The sequence below is a fragment of the Schistocerca piceifrons genome, chromosome 3 (genome assembly GCF_021461385.2).
Source record: "Schistocerca piceifrons isolate TAMUIC-IGC-003096 chromosome 3, iqSchPice1.1, whole genome shotgun sequence".
Lineage (NCBI taxonomy): Eukaryota > Metazoa > Arthropoda > Insecta > Orthoptera > Acrididae > Schistocerca > Schistocerca piceifrons.
Window position 1 is genome coordinate 639,723,141 of NC_060140.1, and position 26,965 is coordinate 639,750,105.

The 26,965-nt window shown below is 39.7% G+C and overlaps 1 protein-coding gene across 1 annotated transcript in view; it reads left to right on the forward strand.

Annotated features, from left to right (window-relative positions):
* Positions 1-20,969, forward strand: part of LOC124789617 (esterase FE4-like) — a 125,407-nt gene extending 104,438 nt beyond the window's left edge. Inside the window, exons 9-10 of the mRNA XM_047257037.1 lie at positions 1,328-1,463; positions 20,106-20,969. Coding sequence (XP_047112993.1) covers positions 1,328-1,463; positions 20,106-20,292 — 323 coding nt within the window. The 3' untranslated portion in view covers positions 20,293-20,969. The remainder of the gene's footprint in view (positions 1-1,327; positions 1,464-20,105) is intronic.
* Positions 20,970-26,965: the final 5,996 nt, after the last annotated feature.

Consider the following 26,965-nt stretch of genomic DNA (forward strand, 5'->3'; position numbering starts at 1 on the left):
TTCAGCATCCCTAGAGATGTCGGTTGATCACGATACATTTGCGACTTCAGGTAACCCCAAAGCCAATAATCGCACGGACTGAGGTCTGGGGACCTGGGAGGCCATGCATGACGAAAGTGGCGGCTGAGCACACGATCATCACCAAACGACGCACCCAAGAGATCGTACGTTCCAGAAGGTGTTTATCAGCCACGCTGGGGATGGTGCGATTCTGTAACAAATCGGTGTACCTCTCACCCGTCACGGTAGCAGTTACAAAACCAGAATCACGCATTTCCTCGAAGAAAAAAGGCCCGTTAACTGCAGATGTGGTAAATCCAACCCATACCGTGACTTTCTCGTCGTGCAATGGAGTTTCCACGACAGTTATAGGATTTTCGGTAGCCCAAATTCTGCAGTTGTGGGCGTTGACAGACCCTCGGAGCGTGAAATGAGCTTCGTCGGTCCACAACACGTTACTCAATCAATCGACGTCTTCCACCATCTTTGAAACGCCCACACCGCAAATGCCCTTTTGCTTTACTAAATCGCCAGGTAACAGTTCATGATGCCGATGGATTTTGTACGTATAGTATCGGAGGGTTCGCCTCAGTGCCAACCAAACAGTAGTGTATGGAATGCCGGTGTGACGTGCGACTGCTCGAGCGCTGACTTCCCAGTGCATAGGCGAAGCCGCTACAGTCTCCATCTCTTCCTGAACTGTCTCAGCAGCATTACGCCTTGTGCTCGGTTGGCCACTAAAGGGGTTATCGTCTAAACAGCCCGTGGTTTCGAACTTCGAAAATCATTCTCGCCACAGCTGCATTTGTCAACGGACTTTTAGCCGTTCGAATCCCCTTCCTATGGCGATAGGATCGTAACGCTGAACTAGCTCATTCCCCGTTCTGATAATACAGCTTCACTAAACGCGCCTTTTCAGGTAACGTCAACATGCCTGCGACTGCTGGCGCATCTGATTCTCTCTCTCTCTCTCTCTTACAGCTCCTTTTATACACGATTGTAATGCGCAGTCACTGACGTTTTGCTGTCCAGCGCCATTAGTCGGACATTTTGTGAACTTTTTTTCCCCTTCTAATGAAAACCATGTCATTCCAAGGATGTGTATCAATTTTTATCTCTCTATCTACATTATTCCGTGGTTTAATACGTTTTCGAATTTATACTGACTGTTTGATCACCCCGTATATTACGGGATTGCTGTTCGAGGTTACCTGTTGTCCTTCTACTATTGAAGAATACAACGTAATAAGAAAACTGGTGCCTAACTGAATACTAGTACTTTCTGTTTCTTATTTTTTTTACCATGGAATTTTACATTATGTTACAGGTATTTGTCATGGAGAAGACTTGTTATACTTACTTTCAAACAACACATACCTTCCAATAATCGGCGAGAGGCCCGAGAACGACATTCAGATGGTTAAAATCATGACTAAACTGTGGACGGACTTCGCAAGAACTGGGTAAGTATTTACAGGTCCTTTTTAAGAAACCCATGCTTTCCTCACTGTTTCGTTCCATCTTCCACATTTTACCACTGTTTTTGAAAGTTGACTCGTCTCCTGTCTGTACTGGATCTTTTGTCAATCAAGCGTAGTGAACACCATTCTAGAGTAGCTGTGATAACTGATCACATCAAATGTCAAGTTACAGATTGCCATATATCGGCCGTATTAGTAGCAATTCGAAGTTGATGTTGTTGTTGTTGTTGTAGTCTTCAGTCCTGAGACTGGTTTGATGCAGCTCTCCATGCTACTCTATCCTGCGCAAGCTTCTTCATCTCCCAGTAATTACTGCAACCTACATCCTTATGAATCTGCTTGGTGTATTCATCTCTAGGTCTCCCTCTACGATTTCTACCCTCCACGCTGCCCTCCAATACTAAATTGGTGATCCCTTGATGCCTCAGAACATGTCCTACCAACCGATTGCTTCTTCTAGTCAAGTTGTGCCACAAACTTCTCTTCTCCCCAATCCTATTCAACACCTCCTCATTAGTTATGTGATCTACCCATCTAATCTTCAGCATTCTTCCGTAGCACCACATTTCGAAAGCTTCTATTCTCTTCTTGTCTAAACTATTTATCGTCCATGTTTCACTTCCATACATGTCTAAACGCCACACAAATACTTTCAGAAACGAGTTCCTGACTCTTAAATCTATACTCGATGTTAACAAATTTCTCTTCTTCAGAAACACTTTCCTTGCCATTGCCAGTCTACATTTTATATCCTCTCTACTTCGACCATCATCAGTTATTTTTCTCTCCAAATAGCGAGACTCCTTTACTACTTTAAGTGTCTCATTACCTGATCTAATTCCCTCAGCATCACCCGCCGTAATTCGACTACATTCCATTATCGTCGTATTCCTTTTGTTGATGTTCATCTTATATTCTCTCTTCAAGACACTGTCCATTCCATTCAGCTGCTCTTCCAAGTCCTTTCCTGTCTCTGACAGAATTACAATGTCATCGGCGAAACTCAAAGTTTTTGTTTCCTCTCCGTAGATTTTAATACCTACTCCGAACTTTTCTTTTGTTTCCTTTACTGCTTGCTCAATATACTGATTGAATAACATCGGGGACAGGCTACAACCCTGTCTCACTCCCTTCCCAACCACTGCTTCCCTTTCATGTCCCTCGACTCTTATAACTGCTATCTGGTTTCTGTAAAAATTGTAAATAGACTTTCGCTCCCCATCTTTTACCCCTGCCACCTTTAGAGTTTGAAGGAGAGTATTCCAGTCAACATTGTCAAAAGCTTTCTCTAAGTCTACAAATGCTAGAAACGTAGGTTTACCTTTCCTTAATTTTTCTTCTAAGATAAGTCGTAAGGCCAGTATTGCCTCACGTGTTCTAATATTTCTACGGAATCCAAACTGATCTTCCCCGAGGTCGGCTTATACCAGTTTTTCCATTCGTCTGTAAAGAATTCGTGTAAGTATTTTGCAGCTGTGACTTATTAAACTGATAGTTCGGTAATTTTCACATCTGTCCACACCTACTTTCTTTGGGATTGGAATTATTATATTCTTCTTGAAGTCTGAGGGTATTTCGCCTGTCTCATACATCTTGCTCACCAGATGGTAGAGTTTTGTCATGACTGGCTCTCCCAAGGCCGTCAGTAGTTCTAATGGATTGTTGTCTACTCGCGGGACCGTGTTTCGATTCAGATTTTTCAGTGCTCTGTCAAACTCTTCACGCAGTATCGTATCTCCCATTTCATCTTCATCTGCATACTCTTCCATTTCCATAATATTGTCCTCAAGTACATCGCCCTTGTATAAACCCTCTATATACTCCTTCCGCTTTTCTACTTCCCCTTCTTTGCTTAGAACTGGCTTTCCATCTGAGCCCTTGATATTCATAAAAGTGGTTCTCTTCTCTCCAAAGGTCTCTTTAATTTTCCTGTAGGCAGTATCTATCTTACCCCTAGTGAGATAAGCCTCCACATCCTTACATTCGTCCTCTAACCATGCCTGCTTAGCCATTTTGCACTTCCTGTCGATCTCATTTTTGAGACGTTTGTATCCTTTTTGCCTGCTTCATTTAATGCATTTTTATATTTTCTCCTTTCATCAATTAAATTCAATATTTCTTCTGTTACCCAAGGATTTCTACTAGCCCTCATCTTTTTACCTACTTGATCCTCTGCTGCCTTCACTACTTCATCCCTCAGAGCTACCCATTCTTCTTCTACTGTACGTCTTCCCCCATTCCTGTCAATTGTTCCCTTATACTCTCCCTGAAACTCTGTACAACATCTGGTTTAGTCAGTTTATCCAAGTCCCATCTCCTTAAATTCCCACCCTTTTGTAGTTTCTTCAGTTTTACTCTACAATTCATAACCAATAGATTGTGGTCAGAGTCCACATCTGCCCCTGGAAATGTTTACAATTTAAAACGTGGTTCCCAAATCTCTGTCTCTCCATTATATAATCTATCTGACACCTTCTAGTATCTCCAGGGTTCTTCCATGTATACAACCTTCTTTTATGATTCTTGAATCAAGTGTTAGCTATGATTAAGTAATGCTCTGTGCAAAATTCTACCAGACGGTTTCCTCTTTCATTTCTTACCCCCAATCCATATTCACCTACTACGTTTCCTTCTCTCCCTTTTCCTACTCTCGAATTCCAGTCACTCATGACTATTAAATTTTCGTCTCCCTTCACTACGTGAATAATTTCTTTTATCTCATCATATATTTCATCAATTTCCTCATCATCTGCAGAGCTAGTTGGCATATAAACTTGTACAACTGTAGTAGGTGTGGGCTTCGTGTCTATCTTGGCCACAATAATACGTTCGTTATGCTGTTTGTAGTAGCTTACCCGCACTCCTGTTTTTTTTATTCATTATTAAACCTACTCTTGCATTACCCCTATTTGATTTTGTATTTATGACCCTGTATTCACCTGACCAAAAGTCGTGTTCCTCCTGCCACCGAACTTCACTAATTCCCACTATATCTAACTTTAACCTATCCACTTCGCTTTTTAAATTTTCTAACCTACCTGCCCGATTAAGGGATCTGACATTCCACGCTCCGATCCGTAGAACGCCAGTTTTCTTTCTCCTGATAACTACCTCCTCCTGAGTAGTTCCTGCCCGGAGATCCAAATGGGGGACTATGTTACCTCCGGAATATTTTACCCAAGAGGACGCCATCATCATTTAACCACATAGTAAAGCTGCATGCCCTCGGGAAAAATTACGGCTGTAGTTTCCCCTTGCTTTCAGCCGTTCGCAGTACCAGCACAGCAAGACCGTTTTGGTTAGTGTTACAAGGCCAGATTCGTCAATCATCCAGGCTGTTGCCCCTGCAAGTACTGAAAAGGCTGCTGCCCCTCTTCAGGAACCACCCGATTATCTGGCCTCTCAACAGATACCCCTCCGTTGTGGTTGCACCTACGGTACGGCCATCTGTATCGCTGAGGCAAGCAAGCCTCCCCAGCAACGGCAAGGTCAATGGTTCATGGGGAGGGGGGGGGGTCGAAGATAATATGGCACCAAAATGTGAGAGTCATTAATTAACATTTACAAAATAGCTTATTTACAAGAACCACAAGCCACGAGTTACGTAAATTTCAAATTTATAAGACAATAAAGTCACCCCACAGAAACTATTTATTCTTATCAACAAACTTTCTTAGAAAGCTATGTGACAGAACAGCAACTATTGAATAGAAAGTTAACAGCACTCCACAGTCACTAGGAACTCTATCTACATCCACATTTACATCTTTATCAACATCAGCATTGCTACTCTACAAAGCACACTTCAGTGCCTGGCTGAGGATTCGCTGAACAACCTTCTCAATAATTCTCTTTTTCTACACTCTCGAACAGCGCGAGGAAAATACGAACACCTATATCTTTTCGTGCGACCTCTCTTATTTTAGTCTAATGAACTTCTCTTGCTACGTAGGGTGATCAAATTTCGAGCAAAGATCCCGTCGCAACCAGACTCGACTTTGTTTTAATGATGGCAACCCCAAATCATGTATCATTTCTGTGACACTCTCTCTTTATTTCTCGATAATACAAAACGCACTGCCCTTCTTCGAGTTTTTCGATGGGCTCCTTTAATCCCATCTGGTAAGGCTCCAACACCGAGCAGCAGAGCAGCAGTACTCCAAAAGTGTTCTGCCAATAAAATGCAGTTTCTGATTCGGCTTCCTCACACCATTTTCTATGTTGTATTTCCAGTTCAAGTTGTTCGCAATTGTAATTCCTAGGAATTTAACTGAATTTACATGCCTTAGATTTGATTGATTTATTGTGTAACCGATGTTTAACGGATTCTTTTTAACACTCATGTGTATGACTTCACACTTTTCATAATTTGGATTAATTTCCAATTTTCGCACTATTCAGATATCCTTTCTAAATCGTTTCGCAATTAGTTTTGATTTTTTGATGACTTTCTTTAGACGATAGACGTCAACATGATCTGCAAACAATCTAAGACGGCTGCTCAGATTGTCTCCTAAATCGTTTATATAGAAAACGAACAGCAAAGGCCCTATAACACTGCTTTGGGGAACACCAGAAATCCCTGCTGTTTTACCCGATGACTTTCCGTTGCTTACTACTAACTGTGACCTCTCTGAAAGGAAATCACGAACTGAGACGATATTCCATAAGCACGCAGTTTTATTACAAGCCGCATGTGATGTACAGTGTCAAAACCCTTCTGTAAATGTAGAAATACGGAATAAATATGACATTCCTTGTTAATAGCACTCAACACTTCGTGTGAGTGAAAAGCTTGTCACAAGAACGGTGTTTTCTAAATCCGTGTTGAGTATGTGCAAACAGACCGTTCTGTTAGAGGTATTTTGTAATGTGCGAAATCCTGCTGCATATCGACGTTAATGATACAGCTTTCCAATCTTTGGATACGGATCCTGCGTCGAGGGAGCAGTTGTATATGATTACTAAGTATGGCGCAATTACATCATCATACTCTGAAAAGAACCTAATTGGCAAACGGTCAGAACCGGGAGACATGCTTTTATTAAGGGATTTGAGATGCTTCAGTATACCGAGGACATCTAGTTGTAAGTTACTGTTGTTGGGAGCTCTTCTTGATTTGAATCCTGGAATATTCACTTCGTCTTCTTTGGTGATGGAAATTCGGAAGGCTGTGTTTAGTAACGCTGTTTTAGCAGCACTGTTAGCGATAGTATTTCCATTGCTATCGCACAGAGAAGGCATTGATTGTGTCTTGCCGCTAGCGTACTTTACATACAGACAGAATCTCTTTAGGTTTTCTGCCAGGGTTCGTGACAAAGTCTGGTTGTGGAAACTGTTAGAAGCATCTCGCACTGAAGTCAGCGTTAAGTATCGACCTTCTGTAAAAGATCGGAAGACATGGGGATTTTGCGTTCGTTTAAATTTGGCATGTTTTTTTCGCTGTTTCTTCAGCAGTGTTCTGACCAGTTTTGTGTAGCATGGGGAATGAGCTCCGTTGTTTGTGAATTTGTTTGATATAAATCTCTAAATTGCTGTCAACACTGGTGTCCAAAATTAAAGCAACAAGCCGCTATTTCCCCGTACTGTACTGTCAACAGATGTCCGCATGATCGTATTCTGTATGTAAGATGGCATTTCGCTGAACGGAAAACCACGTTAACGATGGCGTCAGGGCACCTATCAAACGGAGCAATGTTTGCCGGGTAGCCCCACATCCACAATCGCTATCCCGTGCACACTGTTGCCGACGGTGCAGTATGGCACAGGGCCATAGGAAGAATGTGGCCCGATGACTTAACGTGAGTCATTCTGTCGTTTCTCGGATTTGGCGACAGTTTATAGAGAATGAAACTGTATCCCGAAAATCAGGGCAGGGCCGACCAAGTGCGACATCAGAAAGAGAGGACCGTTATCTGGCTGTAAGGGCACGACCTTACCGCCTTGGTACTGCGCAGCGGCTGGCATCTGACCCCGCAGCATTCACTATACTTGTATGGAGACAACAGGCGTAGAGAAGGCTTCGACAGAGTGGCCTTAACTGTCGGAGACCTGCTATATGTGTGCTTCTAACGCGTCTTCACTGAAGGAAACGTCTGGAGTGGAGTCGTCAACATGCCACCTGGAGCGACGAACAGTGGGCCAATATTCTTTTCACAGATGAGTCCCGATTCGGTTTGGAGAGTGATTCTCGACGGTTTCGCATCTGAACACGATTTCGACACCCGAACGTTGTGGAAAGAGACCAGTATCGAGGAGGATCGCTAATGGTGTGGGCAGTCATTGTGTTGACCACTTCATGAAACGGTACGGATGAATCGTAAATGTTTAACTGCTGTCCGGTATCGTGACGAGGTCTTGGGATCTCATGTACTGTTGCTGCGAGGTGATGTGCGCCCAGATTTCGTACTGGTGGTCGATAGCGCTCGACTTTATAGACATCGAGTGGTTGATGTTTTCTTCGAAACAGAAGATACTGAACGCATGACGTGGTCTGCTCGCTCTCCCGATTTGAATCCCATGGAGCATGTCTGGGACGTAGGAGGGAGAGGAGTTGCACCACGTTAACATCCACCATCCACTCTACAAGAATTGCGAGCAGATTCGCAAGAAGAATGGGCATTATTGCCTCGAAATGACATTGGTGACGTTATTCACAGCATCCTCCGTTGTTGTCAGGCCTGTGTTGCTGCCAGAGGTGGTCACATCGAATAGTGAACACATTAACGAGTTGCCGCAATGTATGTACAAATCTGTTAAACTGGGAAAAACGAAGAACATTTTCGTCTGCTTTTATGTATGTTACAGCTGTTAACGTTCTGTATTCATTACATTGTTTCTACTTTGCTATCACCTGTTTATGCTGTTTTGTGCCAAAATGAATGCAAACTTGCAAAATTTCCGTTGGTTGCATTAATTTTTAATACAACTGTATTTCTTTGAATTCTAGCCACATCTGGTCTACACTTACATTGTTAATTTGGAAGAAGTGGAGGTTTCTTTCAGGAAGGCATCAAGCGAATTTTTATCTGCTTTTTTGAACAGATATTTTTCGATATTTATGGCGGATTTGGGAATTCAGGTATTCAGTCTCGCTACGACAATCCTGTGCTCACTAATCCCAGTATCCGTTTTGTTGCTCATTATTACCTCAGGATTGTTTGTTGCTAAGAGATGAATTGTGTTTTCACAACTGTTTACGATTCTGTTCTCATGAACTAGCTATTCGAAATAATTTTCAGCGAAAGTGCTTAGCGCAATATCAGTTGATGTGCTATGCGTAACTATGGACTTAAACACGTATATTCGTCACCATATCAAGGGTAAAATGAAATCTCTCTCTATCACTCACCACCCACCCAACCCACCCACCCACCCACCCATCCACCCACACACATACACACACACACACACACACACACACACACACACACACCCGCAAACATGAGCAATAAACATAACATTACAAGGTAGTTCAGTTAAAAAGCGACGACAACTGTATCGAATGGAACAATGCAACATCGCTTTATTTGTAGTTAATCTGACATGCTAACTCGGTGGAGGAGACGACCTACAAATTTGTTCTGTAGTATTCGTATGAAAACCGTTTATTTATTTGACAGGATCGCTATATTAATATATTAGTGGACTACTAGTTTCAGCATTACGAATTCCTATTTTCTGATTTATAAAAACAGAAAGTATGCCAACGTTACAGGCTTATAAAAGCACAGTAGGTTTACACAAAAACTCAGTGGCGAACATTTACATACCAAAAAGCCAGTCAGTTGTATTTACATCACACAATGATTGACAACACTCTGTCCCAAACAAGATCATACGATGTGTTGTAAGAAAGTACCTCTCATAAAATTCAGTTCATATGAGCGGATGTAATGGAAAGTCTACATATAACAATCAGTGTACCTGATAAGTAAAACCAAATAATACCACAATAAAGTGGAGGGATTAAAATAACACGCCAGATGTCGAGCCATACTCTATGTAGAACTCAAAATTTGTAGGCCACGGACACAGTCTTTTTTTTACATCAGTCTCCTGACTGCGTTGGTGCGATCAGACACGAATTCCGCTCCGTGCCAACTTCTTCATCCCAGAGAAGCAGCTGCAACATACGTCCTTAATTATTTGCTGGATGTATTCCTAACGCTCTTTTCCTCTACGGGTTTAAACTCTACAGCCCTCTCTAGTACCGTGGAAGTTATTCCGTGAAGCCTTAAAAGATGTTCTACCATCTTCTCCCTTCTTCCTGTCAGTGTTTTCAATCTATTCCTTCCATCGCCGATTCTGCGGGGAACCTCTTCATTCCGTACCTTCTCAATCCACCTAATTTTCAACAATTTCATGTAGCATCACATCTCAAATATTTCGATTCTCTTCTTTTTCGGTTTTCGTGCAGTCCACGTTTCACTACCTTACAATTCTGTACTCGAAAAATACATTCGCAGCAATTTCTGCCTAAAATTAAAGCCTATGCTATGTCTGATACAAGTGAGCTTCTCTTGGCCGGGAATGCGTTTTTGCGAGTGCTAGTCTGCTTCTGATGTCGTCCTTGCTCCGTCCGTCTGTGCTTATTCTGCAGTTAGGTAGCAGAATTTCTTAACTTCATGTCCTTGGTGACCATCAATTCTGTTGTTAAGTTTCTCGCTATTCTCATTTCTGCTACTACTCATCACTTTCGCCATTCTTCGATTTACTATCAATCCATATTCTGTACTCATTAAACTGTTTATTCTATTCAGCTGATCCTGTAATTCGTCTTCTCTTTCACTGAGCTAGCAACGTCACCAGTGAATCTTATCACTGATACCTTTTCACCTAGAATTTTAATTCGACTCATTAAACTTTTTTTTATTTCCGTCATTGCAACTTCAATGAAAAGATTGAACATTAGGAGCGAAAGATTACATCTGTGTCTTAAACACTTTTCAATCTGAGCAGTTCGTTCTGGGTCTTCCACTCTTATCGTTTCTTCTTGTCTCTTATACATATTGTACATCACCCGTCTTTCCCTTTATCTTACGCTTATTTTTCTCGGAATTCAGAACATCTTGCGCTATTTGACATTGTCGAACGCTTTTTGCAGGTCGACAAATCTTATGGACGTATCGTCATTTGTCTTTAGTTTTGCTTTCATTATGAACAACAACGTGAGAATGGTCTCTCTGGTGCCTTTTTCTTCCAAAAAGTGATATGGATCGACATTTTACACACCGTCAGTTGTCTTTTCCATCCTTGTGTATAGTATTCCTGTCAGCAACATGGATGCAAGAATGACAAAGCTGATTGTGCGAAAACTTCTCGGAACTGTGACTTATTACTATCTTCAGAATTGTGTGGATGATATCTTTCCGAAAAGTCAGATAGTATATCGCCAGACTGACACATTCTACAGACCAGCGTGAATACTCGTTTTGTTGCCACTTCCCAGTGATTTTAGAAATTGATTACCTTGAATATAATCTATGCCCTCTGCCGTATTCGAGCTTACGTCTTCGAGAGCTCTTTTAAGTTCTGATTTCTAATACTGGATCCCACGCTTCTTTCCTGTCGACTCTTGTTTCTTTTTCCATCACGTCATCAGACAAGTCTTCCCCCTCATACAGGTCTTCAGTATACTCTTTCCAACTACCCACTGACTTCTCTTCATTTAACAGTGAATTCCCATTGCACTCTTAATTTTACCACCCTTTTATTTTCACCGAAGATCTTTTTGACCTTTCTATACGCTGAGTCAATCCTTGCGACAATAATTTCTTTCTCTATGTGTTCACATTTTTCAAGTAGCCACTTCGCCTTAGCTTCCTTGCACTTCCTGTTTATTTCATTAACAAATGACTTGTTTTTCTGTGTTCCTGAATTCACCGATCAGCTGTAGTATTTCTTCTGTTACCCACGGTTGCTTCATAATTACATTTATTGTACCTATATTTTCTTTTCCAATTTTCGTGATTGCCCCTTTTACAGATGTCCATTGCTCTTCAACTGAACTGCCTACTGAAATTTTCCTTATCGCAGTCGCTATAGCCTCAAAGAACTTCAAGCATATCTCCTCATTCCTTGGTACTTCAATGTCCTGCTGTTTTGCGCATTGTCTCTTCCTGATTAGTCTGTTAAACTTCAACCTACTCTTCATCACCTCTAAATTTTGACCTGTGTCTATATATGCTCCTGGGTATGCCCTACAGTCCAGTATCCGATTTCTGGATCTCTGTCTGACCATGATGTAATGTAACTGAAATCTTCCTGTATCACCTGTCCTTTTCCCAGTATACCTCTTCTTCTTGTGATTCCTGAACAGAGTACTGGCTATTACTTGCTGAAATTTACAGCACAACTGAATTAGTCCTTCTCCTCTCTCAGTGCTATTACCAGGCCCATATTCTCCTGTAACCCTTCCTTCTACTCCTTCCCCTACAACCGCATTCCAATCGCCCATGACTATTATACTTTCATCTCCCTTTACGTACTGAATTAGCCGTTCAATATCCTCATATACTGTATCTGTTCATCTTCTTCGGCATATATACCTGGACTATCGTGGTAGGTGTTGGTTTGCTGTCGATTGTAATGAGGATATCTATCATTGGACTGTTCACAGTAGCCCACTCTCTTTTACACCTTTCCATTCATAGAGAATCTTACTTCCGGCGTACCATTTTCTGCTGCCTTTGATGTTTCCCTGTACTCGCCTGAACAGAGATTTTTGTCTTCTTTCCATTTCACTTCACTGAATAGCACTATATCTAGATACATGCCGCATAATGTCGTTTCATGCCTTAATGTCATGTTGACTACAACGGTGTGTTGAAAGATACGACCAGAAGGAAGCCCGAAAAGCATAACGTCGATTAGAAATAATGAGATAGGGCCATACGTTCGTACAACATTAAAATTAACGAATGTATTTGGCGTCAATAGAATACATGTAATATTAACAGATTACGTTATACATGAAATATAATAAAATGCCTTTAGAGGTAAACTACACAACCGATATTTACAAAGAAACAGGATTTGACCTTATTTTGTCGGTTTAGCTGCCAGCAAATTATGACGAAAGTAACAGTTGTATAACAGGAACCTGTAAAACAAGCTGCCACGTAATGTATAATTTTTATATCCTTTTAAATAAATATACGTCCGTATAACAGTACAAATAAAAATATAATTTTATTTCCTAAATTAACGTGCTATCACTGTATGAGTAAAACTGTAGTTGGTCTGCAAACCCCTAAACACCAGTTCTGAAAATACATGAGGGAAATTACCAAAGTTACACTTACCGGCCTGCTATGTTACACAGTTCGATGATACTTCTCACCTCCAGAATAACTCAACATGAACAACACAACATTATTTAATTTGTTTAGTAATAGTGACTGTATCTGTCGTGTACCGTTGAGCTTATTAGTTACATGTATATCAGTAGCATGTATTACAAGCAATTAACTCTACTAGCACTAGTACTAGTACTATTACTAGTCTTTAATGACCTGCAAGCATTCATGTACACGTACGCTTATATATGGATTGGTTGTATCAAAGAGAGCTGAAGTGGAAGTGTTTGGTACAGGAACACTTTGTAAAAAATATGCGAGCTCGTAACTATATTTTACATTGGTGGGGTTTTTAAAGATATTTTCCTCTTTCAACTTTTTACGAATCATCTTGTATGACTCGTAGCTGGTGGATGATCTGTCGTCCAGTATGGGATGTAGCGATTTACTTGTATTAAATATGTTATTCAACAAACGTAAATGTGGTAAAGAAAAGCTCTTCTCAGCTTTTTTTCACATCCTGAATTAAAAAAGTCGAACTGTCTAATTCCTTTTTTGTAGTGTTATGGAAGTTTTTAATTGGGTGTTTCTTAGCTTCAACTATATTATTTTCTGTGATATTTTTTCTTATTTATATAATAGTTGTCATTAATGATGACTATCACATTGCTTTTACCTACTGTCATTACATTTGACTTGTCATCGCGAAAACTTATTTTTAATGTTATTTAGCAATCGATTTTCGTTTTAGAGAGTATGTGAAATCTTTCATTATTTAAAATTTTACTTGTTTTGATGGCGGTATTAAACGCCTGGTCTTTCTGCATTTTGGCTTCCTTAGTGACTCTTTTGGTGTCAACAACAATTTCTATTAGTTCACCTGACTGGACCTCTTTCTGTGAATTAGAGAGTAAGACTTTATTTAATAGTGTTTTCTCAGTTAAATCAACTACTCTGTCAGTGAATGTAAGTGTACTGGCGCCACTATTGGTTAATGGTTGACTAGGTTCTTCAGGCAACTTTCTGAGTTTCTTATCACGTCTAGTCATAAATGGTATGCAATATCTAAGCATCCTGCTAGAAATACCTTGTTGCGTTTCATTAAACGTTCGACCTGATAACGTACTTTTCAATAGCAGTTCGATCTGTGTAGCTTTCTTCAACATCATACATCTTTATTTATAAAATTCTCGTGTTTATAATTTTAGCCATACAATTTTACTTTTACACTTTGATCATTCTTGCAATTTTGAAGGAATTACTAATGTTTACTACAGCATAGTCTTGGGTAACCTGTAAACTAAACACTTTTGGTTGAACTAGCTGAATTCTTACTTTTTTGTGATGTTTAAGAAAACCATTATACGCTCCTGTAGCCCGACTAGGCACTGCACTGTATTGTTGTTAGCTAAAATGAGCAGTCGGAGAAGGAGGCGATCTACAACTTTGTGCTGTAGTCTTCCTAAGAACTTTTCATTTCTTTGCTAACATCGCCATGTTTATACATTAGGCCTTCAGCCTGTGACATTAACATATTTTCTCATTTACGAAGATGGAAATTTATTTAATCAAAACTAGTAATTCACTAATGTATCAATATATAGATATTGTTAAATACATAAAAGGTTTTCATTAGAATGCTACAGTACAAATACAGGCTCGCATATAAGATAGAGTGGCGTCTATATGTAGACTAGTATTTTATGTGTTTTCTTTTAGCACTAAATTTAAGGTGCCCAAAATGTGATTCGTATATCATAAAACATCTGCAGTTTTTCAACACTAGGGCTTGACAAAATCGAAACGAGTTAGGGTTATTCAGTACACAACTGAAAGGTCTCACATAGTTAGGGTAAATGATTTCATGTCCTAAATTCGCCCCATTATGTAGTCGTTAACATCAGTGTTGCTTAAACAATTTCATTCATCTAAATTTTAATGAAAAATAAAGATACGTTAAATTAGTCACTCATATGAATATTTCTTTTCGAAAATTTAGTTTTTGGACTTTATGAGCACAATACATGAGATCTTTAAGTAATATCTACTTTATATTTGTTACTGAATAAACTGTAAGACAAATACGGTTTTTATTATATTCTAGCATTTATCCCTGCAGTTTCATCTCTGTATGCATTCGATTTGTATATTGAAAACACCTCTTCCATCTCTCACTGTTTCATCTCTTACTCCCTCTGTCTGTCCACCTCATCCTCCCGCCTCCAACTGTCTATCTCCTGCTCCCCACTCTTTCTGTCTCTTCATCTCCTCCTTCCCCTGTCTTTGTAGTTCCTTCATCCCCTCCCTCTGATCTTACATTCATCCCCCCTTTGACCACATCTTCTCTGTCTCTATCTACCACTCTTCCTTTTCCACCTACCTGCTACCCCTCTGCACCCTCCACCTGCCTCATGCACCTGGCCCTTCTCCCTTCTCTCTTTTCATTTCCTCATCCCCCTTCTTCTTCTCGTCGCTTCCTTAGTCAGTCTCCAACTGTTCCAGCCACACTCACCAGCATATGTAGCCCCTGCAGCACAGTTCAATAAAGCAGGCCAATGCTGCTCCCACAACATGGGTGTAATTGCTGGCAGGCTACATATCAAGAGCTTGAATATCATTTATTTGCCCCTGATGTACAGGTTGCCCAGCGAAGCGGGTTGATTTAGCAGATCACTGTTCCTGCATAACATATCTGTCATTCATTGTAACCTTTATGCCATGTGTTGGGAAAAGTACGCTTCTGACTGCATCTGTGCTCCTTTTGTAGTTAGAAGGTTATAAATCTCACAGTGTTGCCACTCATGTGAGCTGCTGTTTCTGTACCAAATTTGACTGAAATCGATTTAGTGGTTTGGGAGGCTGAGTGTACGGTCTTCCATAACGGAAAAATTCCTGGCCGTGGCCTCTTCATGGATACTGCAGAGAATTAATCTGCTCAGGATTAATAAATAAAATAAATACTCCATTTATTCAGGATAAACTAACTTCTCCATAGTCATATGCCTCTACTGATATATAATCATTGTAATATGCTAAGACCTGGAATTAAAATGCTATACAGAATCTGGGGGAACGCATGGATGGTCAACACTCTGTAATGAGCACTGCATCACATATCAGTGAAACACTGGAATCACTGTATTCAAGCTGAGACTTAAAAAACAGTAACAGGGATAGGACTGCAATGGTGAGGGGCAGTTGGTGCACTAGAGTTTATCCACTTTAAAGTGCTCAAGTACCCATTGTCCACATACCATCGACTCCACAGATGGTATCTAGCAGTGAGTTTCGCATTGGTAAGACTATGCCACAAACTTGATTTCCAGTGTCCACATACTGGCAACTGCATAGTGAGTTCTGCTTAGGTAAGATATGCCCACAGTATATTATCTATATAGCAGCACTTGTACAGCTAATGCTTCGCAGCAAGGCCATCATTGGTAAAGTAATTGAATCAACTTCAGACCTTAGAAGTACCAGCAACTGCACAGCTGATGCACAGCAGTGAGTTTTGAATTTGTAAGATTACACAGGCCCACAGAGCATTGACATCAACTTGAGGGCTTACACATACCACCAACTGCAAAGCTTATGCTTTGCAGTGAGTCCTGCATTGGTAAGATAATGTCAAGAACCTAAATGCCATTAACCACATCCAAACACTTGGACATCCGTTCTGACACGTCATGATAATGTGACAGATGATGAAATTCGCATGCAATACAGACTGGCACCACCACTGAGAAGATGATACAAGGCTGTGTACACTAGTATCGACACACACTTTGAACAGATCAAGAAACAATAGCAATTCACAGGCTCTCATTGTAAGTCGTTAGTAAACGAGCTGTAATGGCCATTGAATTGGACACTATGTTAGGTCATCAGGGTGAAAATCTTTATAGAACACCAACCATTGGTGTACATGAACAAAAACAGGTGTGAGATGACCTGTTTAACACCTGAAGACACTAATGAAACATCATTAATTAAGTAAATATTCATTATTGGTAGATAAATAGTCATCTTGGTAATGGGAGCTTTCAATGGCAATGGGATGGAGATAGCACATGCCATGGGTTCAGCATGGAGTGCCACTCATGGCAGCAAGAGGAGCCATGGAGTCAGCGCCCAGCGATGTCACAGGGTTGCTGGCGACACTGTACTGGCGTTTTCACTCACGTTTTCCAGAGTTGCTAGCAGCCCTGTAAAGTGGGTAACCAGGACATGAACGATCACGCTGTAGATGAGGCCCCAAAAGGCAACCTTCTAACTCTTCTCGAAGTGTGTGTAGACGTGCTGAGTCATGCTGTAGCTTCCCAACAAGAGAAAGGCCATCGGCATCAGAGTCTGCCTGCAGGGCACAGATGAGTAGAGGTGGCAGCAGGTCACTATGAAGTCATATGATGGGCTGCTACCTTTATCCTTTGGTTCTGCCACCAGAAAGCCTGCTGGAAAGAGGCATCCACACCTATCCATCAGTCTTGGCTACGATGGCGATGCTCTGGCTCGTGGTAATAGTGTCCCCATGGAGGGGACTTGTTGCTCTGTGAAAGACTGTAGATGGCTAGACGTGCAGGAGTTAGACCAACATAGTTCCAACTGCAGGCTGAGTGGCAGCAGATTAAGTAGATGCCAGACTGATACAGGCCCCTCCTGCATGTTGATCAGCTGCAGACTGCCATACTTCTACTGGAAGAGGAGTAATATTATACATGGCTAATCTGTATGTTTTGCCACAGTGAGGTGGCAATGACATCACCTTCCCTGCATTTCTTGTCTGTTTTTGTTGCAGCTGAAACGTGACTTAATTACGGTTTCCGAAGTGAAGGTAGACATAATTAGCAGAGTCAGTGTACTGACTCGTTATTATTGGATCGAGTTACGCCTTCTTACTCCACTCAGCAGACCAACACAATGATGACATCTTCCTCTTTCTGTAATGCTATGCATTGGTGATTTGTACATGTAACACTTACGGTGTGTAGCAATTAAGTCTGTCATGTGTTTCTTTCTAGGTGGTGTTCCAATTAGCTGTTGTGTATTGACCTCCTTCGCTCAGCTCCTGCGTTTCCAAGGGAAGACTTTACATTTTTTACTCAATTACGTATAGCTTATTATTCTGTGACACTGCAGAAAGATTGGGAGACTGAGGCAACATTGGCTGGATACCCTTAATGTAGAACTTATGGTAGCGGGTCTCCAAACTGATCAAGCACAAGATCACGCCAAGTCAAAGGAGCTGATCCAATCCACTTTGAGACAAACCCCAGAAAGAAGAAGAAAGAAAATGAACTTGATGAGAGAACTATCAGATATTAAAGTGACAGCACATCTCTCGATGCACAGTAATTATTTGATTCCTAGTTACTGAAATCTCAACCTCAGGTGTTAGATATCACAATTTTCAGGTGTGTCAGGAATCCATGAGATAAACACATATCTTTTATGTTGCCTACATAAAATTTCAAATGATGTTATGTCTGCTGTGCTCTGAGTCCACCATTAATGACGTTCTAGAGGTCAGTCAGTCCAATGTCCTGGAGTGGTGTTGCTTGTGGACATCATGTTAAAATGAAAAAGGTGCAATCATGAATAAATATGAAGGTGTTAGTATCATCTACGAGTTTAGGAAATTGTTCGTTCCACATAATGTAGAGGTATGCCATTTCAGACATTCTTATCCACAAAGCAACGAGGCACAAAAAGTGGCACACTAATTTTTAGCAAAGATATTGAGAATAAATTAGTCTTTAGGTCAGTTTCGCTCATGATTACGTACCAAATTCTTTACAGCTTAAAATGCAGCTGGTATTTAAGAACGCAGTTGATTGAAGAATGGAGAGTTCAGAGGTTGCCTGTGATGAGTTTATCCCTGGGTGTTCCAAGAAAATGGCAGGGGTATATTCAGAGTCTTCATCTGATGAGCGTAGAAATCCATTTTCCCAGCTTTATTTTCTACAAATCATTGATGACAAAATTCCTTGTCATGAGAAAACTGTTTTTTGAGCTGATGATGCTATTGCAAGTTAACAGCTAATTCGTAGTTTTTAAATGTTAGCACGCCTTTATACATAATGACATTTATTTTCTAGTGGAAAATGTTGTACCTGGAGGGTAGTAGTAAGAACATACTGCGTTTTATGGTCGCTCTTTCATTACAGTGACCGATTTTTTTATTCATGTGGTGGAATGAGCACTAGAAACGGCCGTAAGCTTTTCTACTGTTTTTGTTATTGTGAGAAGTGAAACTGTTTTGTGAAACGTTTGTGAATATCATTTAAGTCCTGTAAAATATATTAAAGTAATTCAGAGAATATATTTAATTCTTCTGTTAGTGTTTTTTGGCGAGTTTTATACATAATTTTGAAACTAAGACGGACGGTTGAACAGTTCAGCCATACTTTGTTGGTCGTGCACCATCTTATACGTAGAAACACTAGGTTTCCTGGCATAATACACTTGATATTGGCAAATGAACTGAGTTTATTTAATGTCTTAATAATTTTCCCTGTCTTGAAAATGGAAATTTCTGTTAGTTACCAATAGCTTCTGGTTCAAAATATTTTTCAATTGTAACTAGTTTTTGATATTACTTTTTCTTAATTTTAATTCACTTATTAATTATTCATGTGTAGTACTGTATAATTCAAGACACATATTATTTAACATTGCAATCACAAAATTTTCCTGACTGCGGCACTTTTAAATTTGAATAGGATTTGTGTTGTTAGGTACATAATCATGTTGCACCTTTGAACACTTTTTCACGTTTGGAGAAAACTTACTTTTCTGAAGTAACATCTGTAATTTCAGAAAAAGGCTGCAGCGCACATATATCAATGCTATAATTTCAAAATGGAATAAGAAGATGCGTTAAACTCTTATTAGGACTGACTAGAGGCGAAAGTCTGAAGTGTTCCAAGGTACAACAGTACCTCTTATATGAGAGCTAAAAGTCCTCGATCTTAATTAAATATCCTTTTTCTGTCTACAAGAATGATGAATTGCTCTACTTAGCGAAGACTTTCTACTTGTAGCAGTTCCCAAGAAGCAAAGATTGAACTAGATAAATGCGATTAGTTAGCAATGGATTAACACAACTGACTGTTTGAGCGACAAGTACGAGTTAAGAGCTATCGGTAAACTGGGTTCTTTGAAGTTTTGTCCGTTGCTGAGTTAAGTTTTAGTTACATAGGTGTAGCTGAAAAAGCAGCATCTCTTCCTTATTTTAAAATCTACCTAATTTCTTAAACGTCTGAGAATTATTGACGTTTCTTCAATATCATCCGATTTACTGAATGTTTTGGTTCATATTCTGCAGAAATCCAACACCAACTGACGAGCTGGTGAATTGGCCGAGAGTGACTTCTGACGACCTGTTGGAATATCTGGATATAGGCCAGACACTACAGGTGAAGAAAGGGCTCTTCCAAGAGCGAGTAGACTTCTGGAGATCGCTGCCTCTCAGAGAAACACAGCATCAGAGCAAAGTCAGAGAGGAACTCTGATTTTAGATAAAATGGAAGCCGATTTTACACTAAAATTTTCTTGAAACAAGACTGTATACAAGAAGTTTAACGCTGTGTTTGTTATTATCTTTGAATGTACATGTCACTGTCTTCAGAGAAATATCAAGTGCCTACAGAAAATGATAAATTTGTTAATGTCTGTTTATTCATAGGAAACACGAATTCTCTAAAGGTGACTTAATTAGACCTGATAGGCACTGTAATTATAATTATCACAGAGAATGTTCAATTATTCTTTCGAAGAAGTCAATGATTTGGATACTATTGAAACTCTCCTACAAAAGTGTATGTTTTGATATCCTGGTGTAATGATATTCTATATTAAAAATAATGAAAATTCAAGTGAATTCCACTAAGCGGATTCCGTACACTGTTTCACAGAGCGTTCAAGCTGTATAACAATAAGCTACTGGACTTTCCAACTGCAAAACTACCACCAAAAGGAATAGACACCGCACAATCGTTGTCTGCATGTGTTTTTTCAAGTGATATTTATTGCAATTCATTACGCTTCTGTGTTTATATTCTTTACATCACAGAACTTAAAAAATGCTCTCTTTTTAGCTTTTCATTGTAATAATACATCTGGTATAAGAAATATTCTTATTTGACACAATGTATGGATTTTTAAATAATGATAACTGTTGTGAATATAATTTTAAGACTTTTTTGTGCTTTTCTGTTAGCGCTTTTTCCTTTAACAACAATTTTATTTTGAGTAAATTAGCTGTATTTTGCGCCATTGCTTCCAATTTTCATCCTTGAGTTTTGTTAGTAAATCGGGAATTCAGAGCTGAATTTCGGTAAAATTGGAGGCATTTCTTAAGAAGACTTAGTTACTATTGTGAGAAATTAATGTAGTTGAGTGGACTCTCTGTTGTTCACATTACAGCCTTACATTGTGTACGCGAAAACAAATGGTGGAACGGCTTTGTGGTTGTCTCTGATATCGGATCCTGAAGCTTTGTCAGTGTCTACGATTAGTCCATATCTTTTTTTCTGCATAAGATCACTGAATGTGTAACTGGCTCATATCTGCTGGTGTAATCCAACACAGTTCTTTACTTCGTTGGAAATGAGGCGCATTAGAATGGTTTTATTAATTGAAAATTTTTAATGTGCTTGTTAAGGCACAAACGAATGGCGGTGTGGTTCAATAGCAAAAAAACTGTCAGTTTCTCACTCGTATTTAATAACTAGCCTATTGTTCATGTCTAATGATATAATCGTTAGCAGGACATTAAACACAATCGCTTCCCACCATTAGATTTTATGAAATGATTTGAACTACTATTATTACAGGTTATGTTAGTAGCTATGTTTTCTGTACAGTATTACTAGAGTCTGCCAGAAAAGTTCCTTGATTTCATTGATGTATTCTGTACTGTCCAGTTTTGTATTCAATGGTGACAAAATTCTGATACTTCTAACAGAGGATGTACTGAAGACAAGGTCTACAGATGAGACCTACGTGGATTATCGTGTCCCACTGTATATTATACGTATACCTATGGTGATATAGCGAACAAATCAACCAATATTTGTTGATCAATCCCTTTACATATTTAGAAACTTACTAATCTGTTCTGGTTAACAGGTAGTGTTAGTGTGGGGGAGTAGACTGGATGTACATATTCTTTTTAGTTTTAGTTTGTATTTGTCCTTGTGTCTGTGAAAGTAAAGAAGTGGTGCCCCCACGGTTGGAAACGCAGACATATTGTATAGTGACTCTGAGGATGACTACCTCCATCCACAAGCAATGAGACAACGTGACCTTCTGCTGAAGGAGAGCTGTGATAACATTAATACTGAATGGAATGCAGTCATCGTTTCGTGGTCCCCTGAGATGTCAAAAAACGCAAAAAATATGATGAAAACTCAAGGGTAACGTGTCTGGAGATAGTGGAAAGGATAGTGGAAATTATACACCAGAATTTATGCTTTCAGTAGGCTACTTGTTTATATATGGCCTTCCACAGATATTCCACATTGAAGTCTGGTTTCTATTTCCACATGCTGTAGTCATGCAGTACGTAATATTACCCGTAAGTTCTCATTTTTTTACCCACTGAAATATTTTGTTGGAATCGTTGAGTACCTTGTCGTTGGGGGCATGTGCAGACACTGCGAAGAAGTAGCCGCGAAGTACTGGTAAGATGATGCGTATTTTCTATTAGAGAAGTAGGCCTTCATATGACGTGCTGCACTATTCACAAGCTAAGTACTAACTGAGTGCTGTCATGGAATGATTGCTTCGCTGAATATGTTAGTCAAGTCTACCTATCGATTCCCGGTAAAAACTGAAAGCCTACCACCTTTTTGAAAAATTACGCAAAATGTTCAGTTAAAATTCTGAAACAAATTTAACGTGTTTTTCAGTCATGATTCCCTGATAGTGCCATTAGACACAGAAAATCTTATGTCAACGGCATTGTTTGCGCAAGTGCAACGAGAATTTCGTTAACAAGTTTCTGGAAGAAACAAATTAATAAGTTTTGATGAAGAATCTTGTAACATTAATGCATAATTCTATAATAAGCTTCATCTTGTAGACGATACCCGCACAAGACAATGTAATTTCCGTCTGTATGCTATGAAACTAAGTCCTTAGATGAACTTTCAAATCCTAACTAACAAAGACGAAGTTGGTGTTGAATAGGTTGTGTGACTACATGGTTGCTCCGAAATGCCTGTATCCGCAACTGCAACACGTCGACCTACGTGATAACTGTATATGCAATGGAAGACAGCATAAGCGTTCCTGGCAAAGTAAATCAAGTGCATTTCTTAGTGAAGCGGAAAAGTTAAAAGTGTCCAGGTACCATGAGGAAACTCAGCGCTGATGTAAACGTGGTTGTAAATTCAGACAATGTACATCTTTTAATGCAATGAACAGGCGAATGCAATTTGGCACAGAAAGACATTCTAATATTTGAAAAGATTATTTATAAGAGAGGTAACGCCATGCACACAGTTGGAATCTGTCTCACATATGGCACGAGAATTATCAATGGTAGGCCTATGTGAAAAGATCAAGTAATAGAATGAGATAGTTCTTCCAATTCTTTTAATGCAGACGTGTTTATATACATGCCACCGGTGTTCACCCATGTGTTAATCGCAACTGGGTATCACCATATACTTGAGCACACTGTTCGGAAGCTGATCAGAATGTAACGATGGTTTCATTACAGTTTGAAGAAACCCGCGGCGTGAGAATTACTCTACATAAAAGTGACTCAAAAGCAGTACAGTCTGGATAGAACGAAAGTGATACCCCGTGAAATGCAAAGATTCAGCGAAAAGCAGGCTGCGCCCTCATCCACGCATGTAGAACAGTATGTTGAAATCACAGATTAGCATCGTCAGTCCGAAAACTGGCACAACGTGCACATAATACAAAAGAAGTGGCTTGCTGTGCGAACACGTTGCCTTCAACTGGAAGTTCCACCGGGAGCACCTTTGTTGATTCCTGCAGTCCGAAGTCCTTGAAATCTGCGAGAAGTTCCATATGCGGCAACACAGAAACAAAATGCCGCACCCAGACAGAGAGTACAGTTTGTAAGAACTCTTCTGAAGGTAACAGAAGACTGGCTCCTGAAAGGAGTGGGCAGGGATAGCCGACCACTTTCGGAGTTCACTCATTTTATCACACAAAGTACATGAAAGTCTCACAGGAACATCTGCCATCGCGATTCAAATGGTACACTTCGGTGCTCATAATGCAACACCTAAAAATTTAAGTAAGCCATATTACCTGACTTACACAGGCATTCAGTTCTCCAGTAACTTAATATATCGGCAAATTCTATACTTTTATTAACAACACAGATCACTAGACACATATGTTCCACCTTGAAATTGCAAGGGCCTTTTCGAAGTGAACTCTTGTCACCCTATGTTCCAGCACGTCTTGGTTGCTGTACCAATCGATTGGCGGCTTTACTAAAGCAGTCTCCCATAGAGTTATTTTTAAATTTCGATGCAGTTTGCAGGACTTGCAGAAAAAGTGCTCCACTGAACGAAAAGGGGGGAATAAGAGCACCACTATTAAGGTGAGGTGGGGAGAGGGGAGTGGTTGGTTAGGCGTCCATAATTCATAACTAACTTACGAGTACATCACACATCATGCATCCTTTCAGTATTTTCATTTGCAGTGAAGTTTGACTACGTATTCACAGGGTAGAAAATTTCCAGTGCTTTGTTTTATTTGGATGTGTGTATTCTCTATGGAACACTGAAGAAGTACTTTACATGACTGAAGATACGTATGGCTACTTAACCTAAGTGCTACAAAGCTTCCGATGTGCCACAGCTTTATTTTATTTTACTTTTTATTTATTTTTTTCCCTCGGTATCTATCAGTAAACTGATGTGATGGGGTCTCCGTGTATTGCATGACCTCAAAGTCAAATAAACCCCTGAAAGCTCTTCCAGTTCTCTTTCAATGTGTGTCTTTCTCAGGCACTGTGTGAAAACCGTGTATATTTCGATTTCTGCTCTGCAAACATAATTCAGAATTTTTCATCACAATTTGGGATATGCTTCTTTCCTTTTATCTTGAAATTCTGACAGAAGTGCAATGAATGACAGTTGTCTTACTACGTTGTCTTACGAAGACTGTAAACAAGTTGTTTTAAGAATCAGTGAAAGTCGTTTCCATCTGTGCTTCAGAGAAAATCTGATATTTGCCGAAATACATGCAAGATGACACACCATCTTTAACACCCTTGCAATGAAACTTTCTCTTCCTCTTACTGCATGATACACTTCCACCTTTTGATAAAAAAAACTTCACACACAAAGTACATGGGGTTGTTCAAAGCAACTTACTGAGTCAGCATTTAGGTTTATAGTGTATTTATTTACATGGTAAGTCATTTTGTCTTAGGTAAATATCAATTTCTTGGTCAGACGGAGAAGCGAACCAGGATTTGCTTTTTGAGAACTCCGCCACATCGGTCCCAAAATTTCGTTATCATCTATGTTTCCATCTATAATTTTTGACCACTTCATCCAAAGGATTTCCCTCGACGTTTGTGCATATAGCGCAGCTGGGCGAAGGGATTTGGTGGGCGACCTTGATTTACCCTACCCCAAGGTATGACTTAAACGAAACAGACTACAATGAAAAGAATATGTAGTCAAGGAGGATGAAATCAGTAAAGAAGCAACGAAGTGTGGTATCTTCTATTCCCCAGCTTTTATCTCATCTAGTACAGGATCTGTTTTTTCCAGGATTTGGCAAATTTAATTTTACTATTTATCTCTTTGGCTGGATGCCGTTCAGCATGAAAGGTAACCTAAGTAATATTGTAAATCGTTATCACACGGATAAAAAATCTGTCTTTTGCAACTAAATGTTTTATTTTTGTGTAACAAACTTGGTTTGCCTAATGCTAGGCATCTTCAGTTGTTTATAATATTTAAAAAATATTTAATTATACAAATTTTGATAGGAGATGTTTAGCAATTTTTCGCAGCTCATTTAAATTATCCATCTGTTTAGAAATATATGGTAGTGTTTCCTTTTTTACACATTCATTTGTAGGTCCTTTTGATGCATCCAAGTGGCATTCCGCACCATGACTTGGGCTACACCGTAACTACAGCCCGGTAATTATGGTACACTACATAAATGATGTAGTAGATGGTAGAATCACCGGTAGTATTGGTACACTTGGTACAGAAAGAAACGTAAATGAATGTGTAAGAGAGAAAAGGGGAGCCAACGACCTCTTGCTTTGCACATAATTGGAACTGCACATCATCCAGTGTTAGTCTGTTGTGTCTTTTACATCCTTAGAGAATATGAACTGCAATTTATAAGTAATAAAGATTAACTGACACGTAACTCCTGCGCTTTTACGCAACCAAAGCAATTACCTTTGACAGAAGTACGTTTTTAAAAAAATGGTTCAAATGGCTCTGAGCACTATGGGGCTTAACTTCTTTGGTCATCAGTCCCCTAGAACTTAGAACTACTTAAACCTAACTAACCCAAGGACAGCACACACATCCATGCCCGAGGCAGGATTCGAACCTGCGACCGTAACGGTCGCGCGGTTCTAGACTGTAGCGCCTAGAACCGCTCGGCCATTCCGGCCGGCAGTACGTTTTACATCCACAGACATCATATAACTATCGTTATTTTGCGCTCAGTGGAAGGTTTATTGTGATCAAAAGCAAGAGTTTCCTGTTATCATTGATAAACGCAAAAGTTGTAAACGAATAACAGAAACATGTTTTAAGCAAGTTCAACGAAGTATTTATGCGATGCTTGATATATTTTTGTTCTGCGTTTTTTATTTTTTATTTTACCTATTTGTTGAGCAAATTGCGTTTAATAGCGCTATTTTTTTCTTTATTTGTGCTACAGTATCCTTCTGTTTCACGTTACAAATAAACAGTTTTCGAATAAAACCTGAAATACACATTGGCAGTTTCAGTTTTTCTATAAATACTGTTTATTCTTACATAACAGGTAGATGGATAAGTATGTAGATGAAAAATGTTCCGTGGGGTATGCAGCCTTTTATATATCATAACGCAGTTTCTAGACAGTTCACTATCTCTTGTTTTTAGAGGACCCCGATCGCATGTGTAAAGAAAGCGGTCATTATGAGGTGACGCCATACACGTAGGCAACATA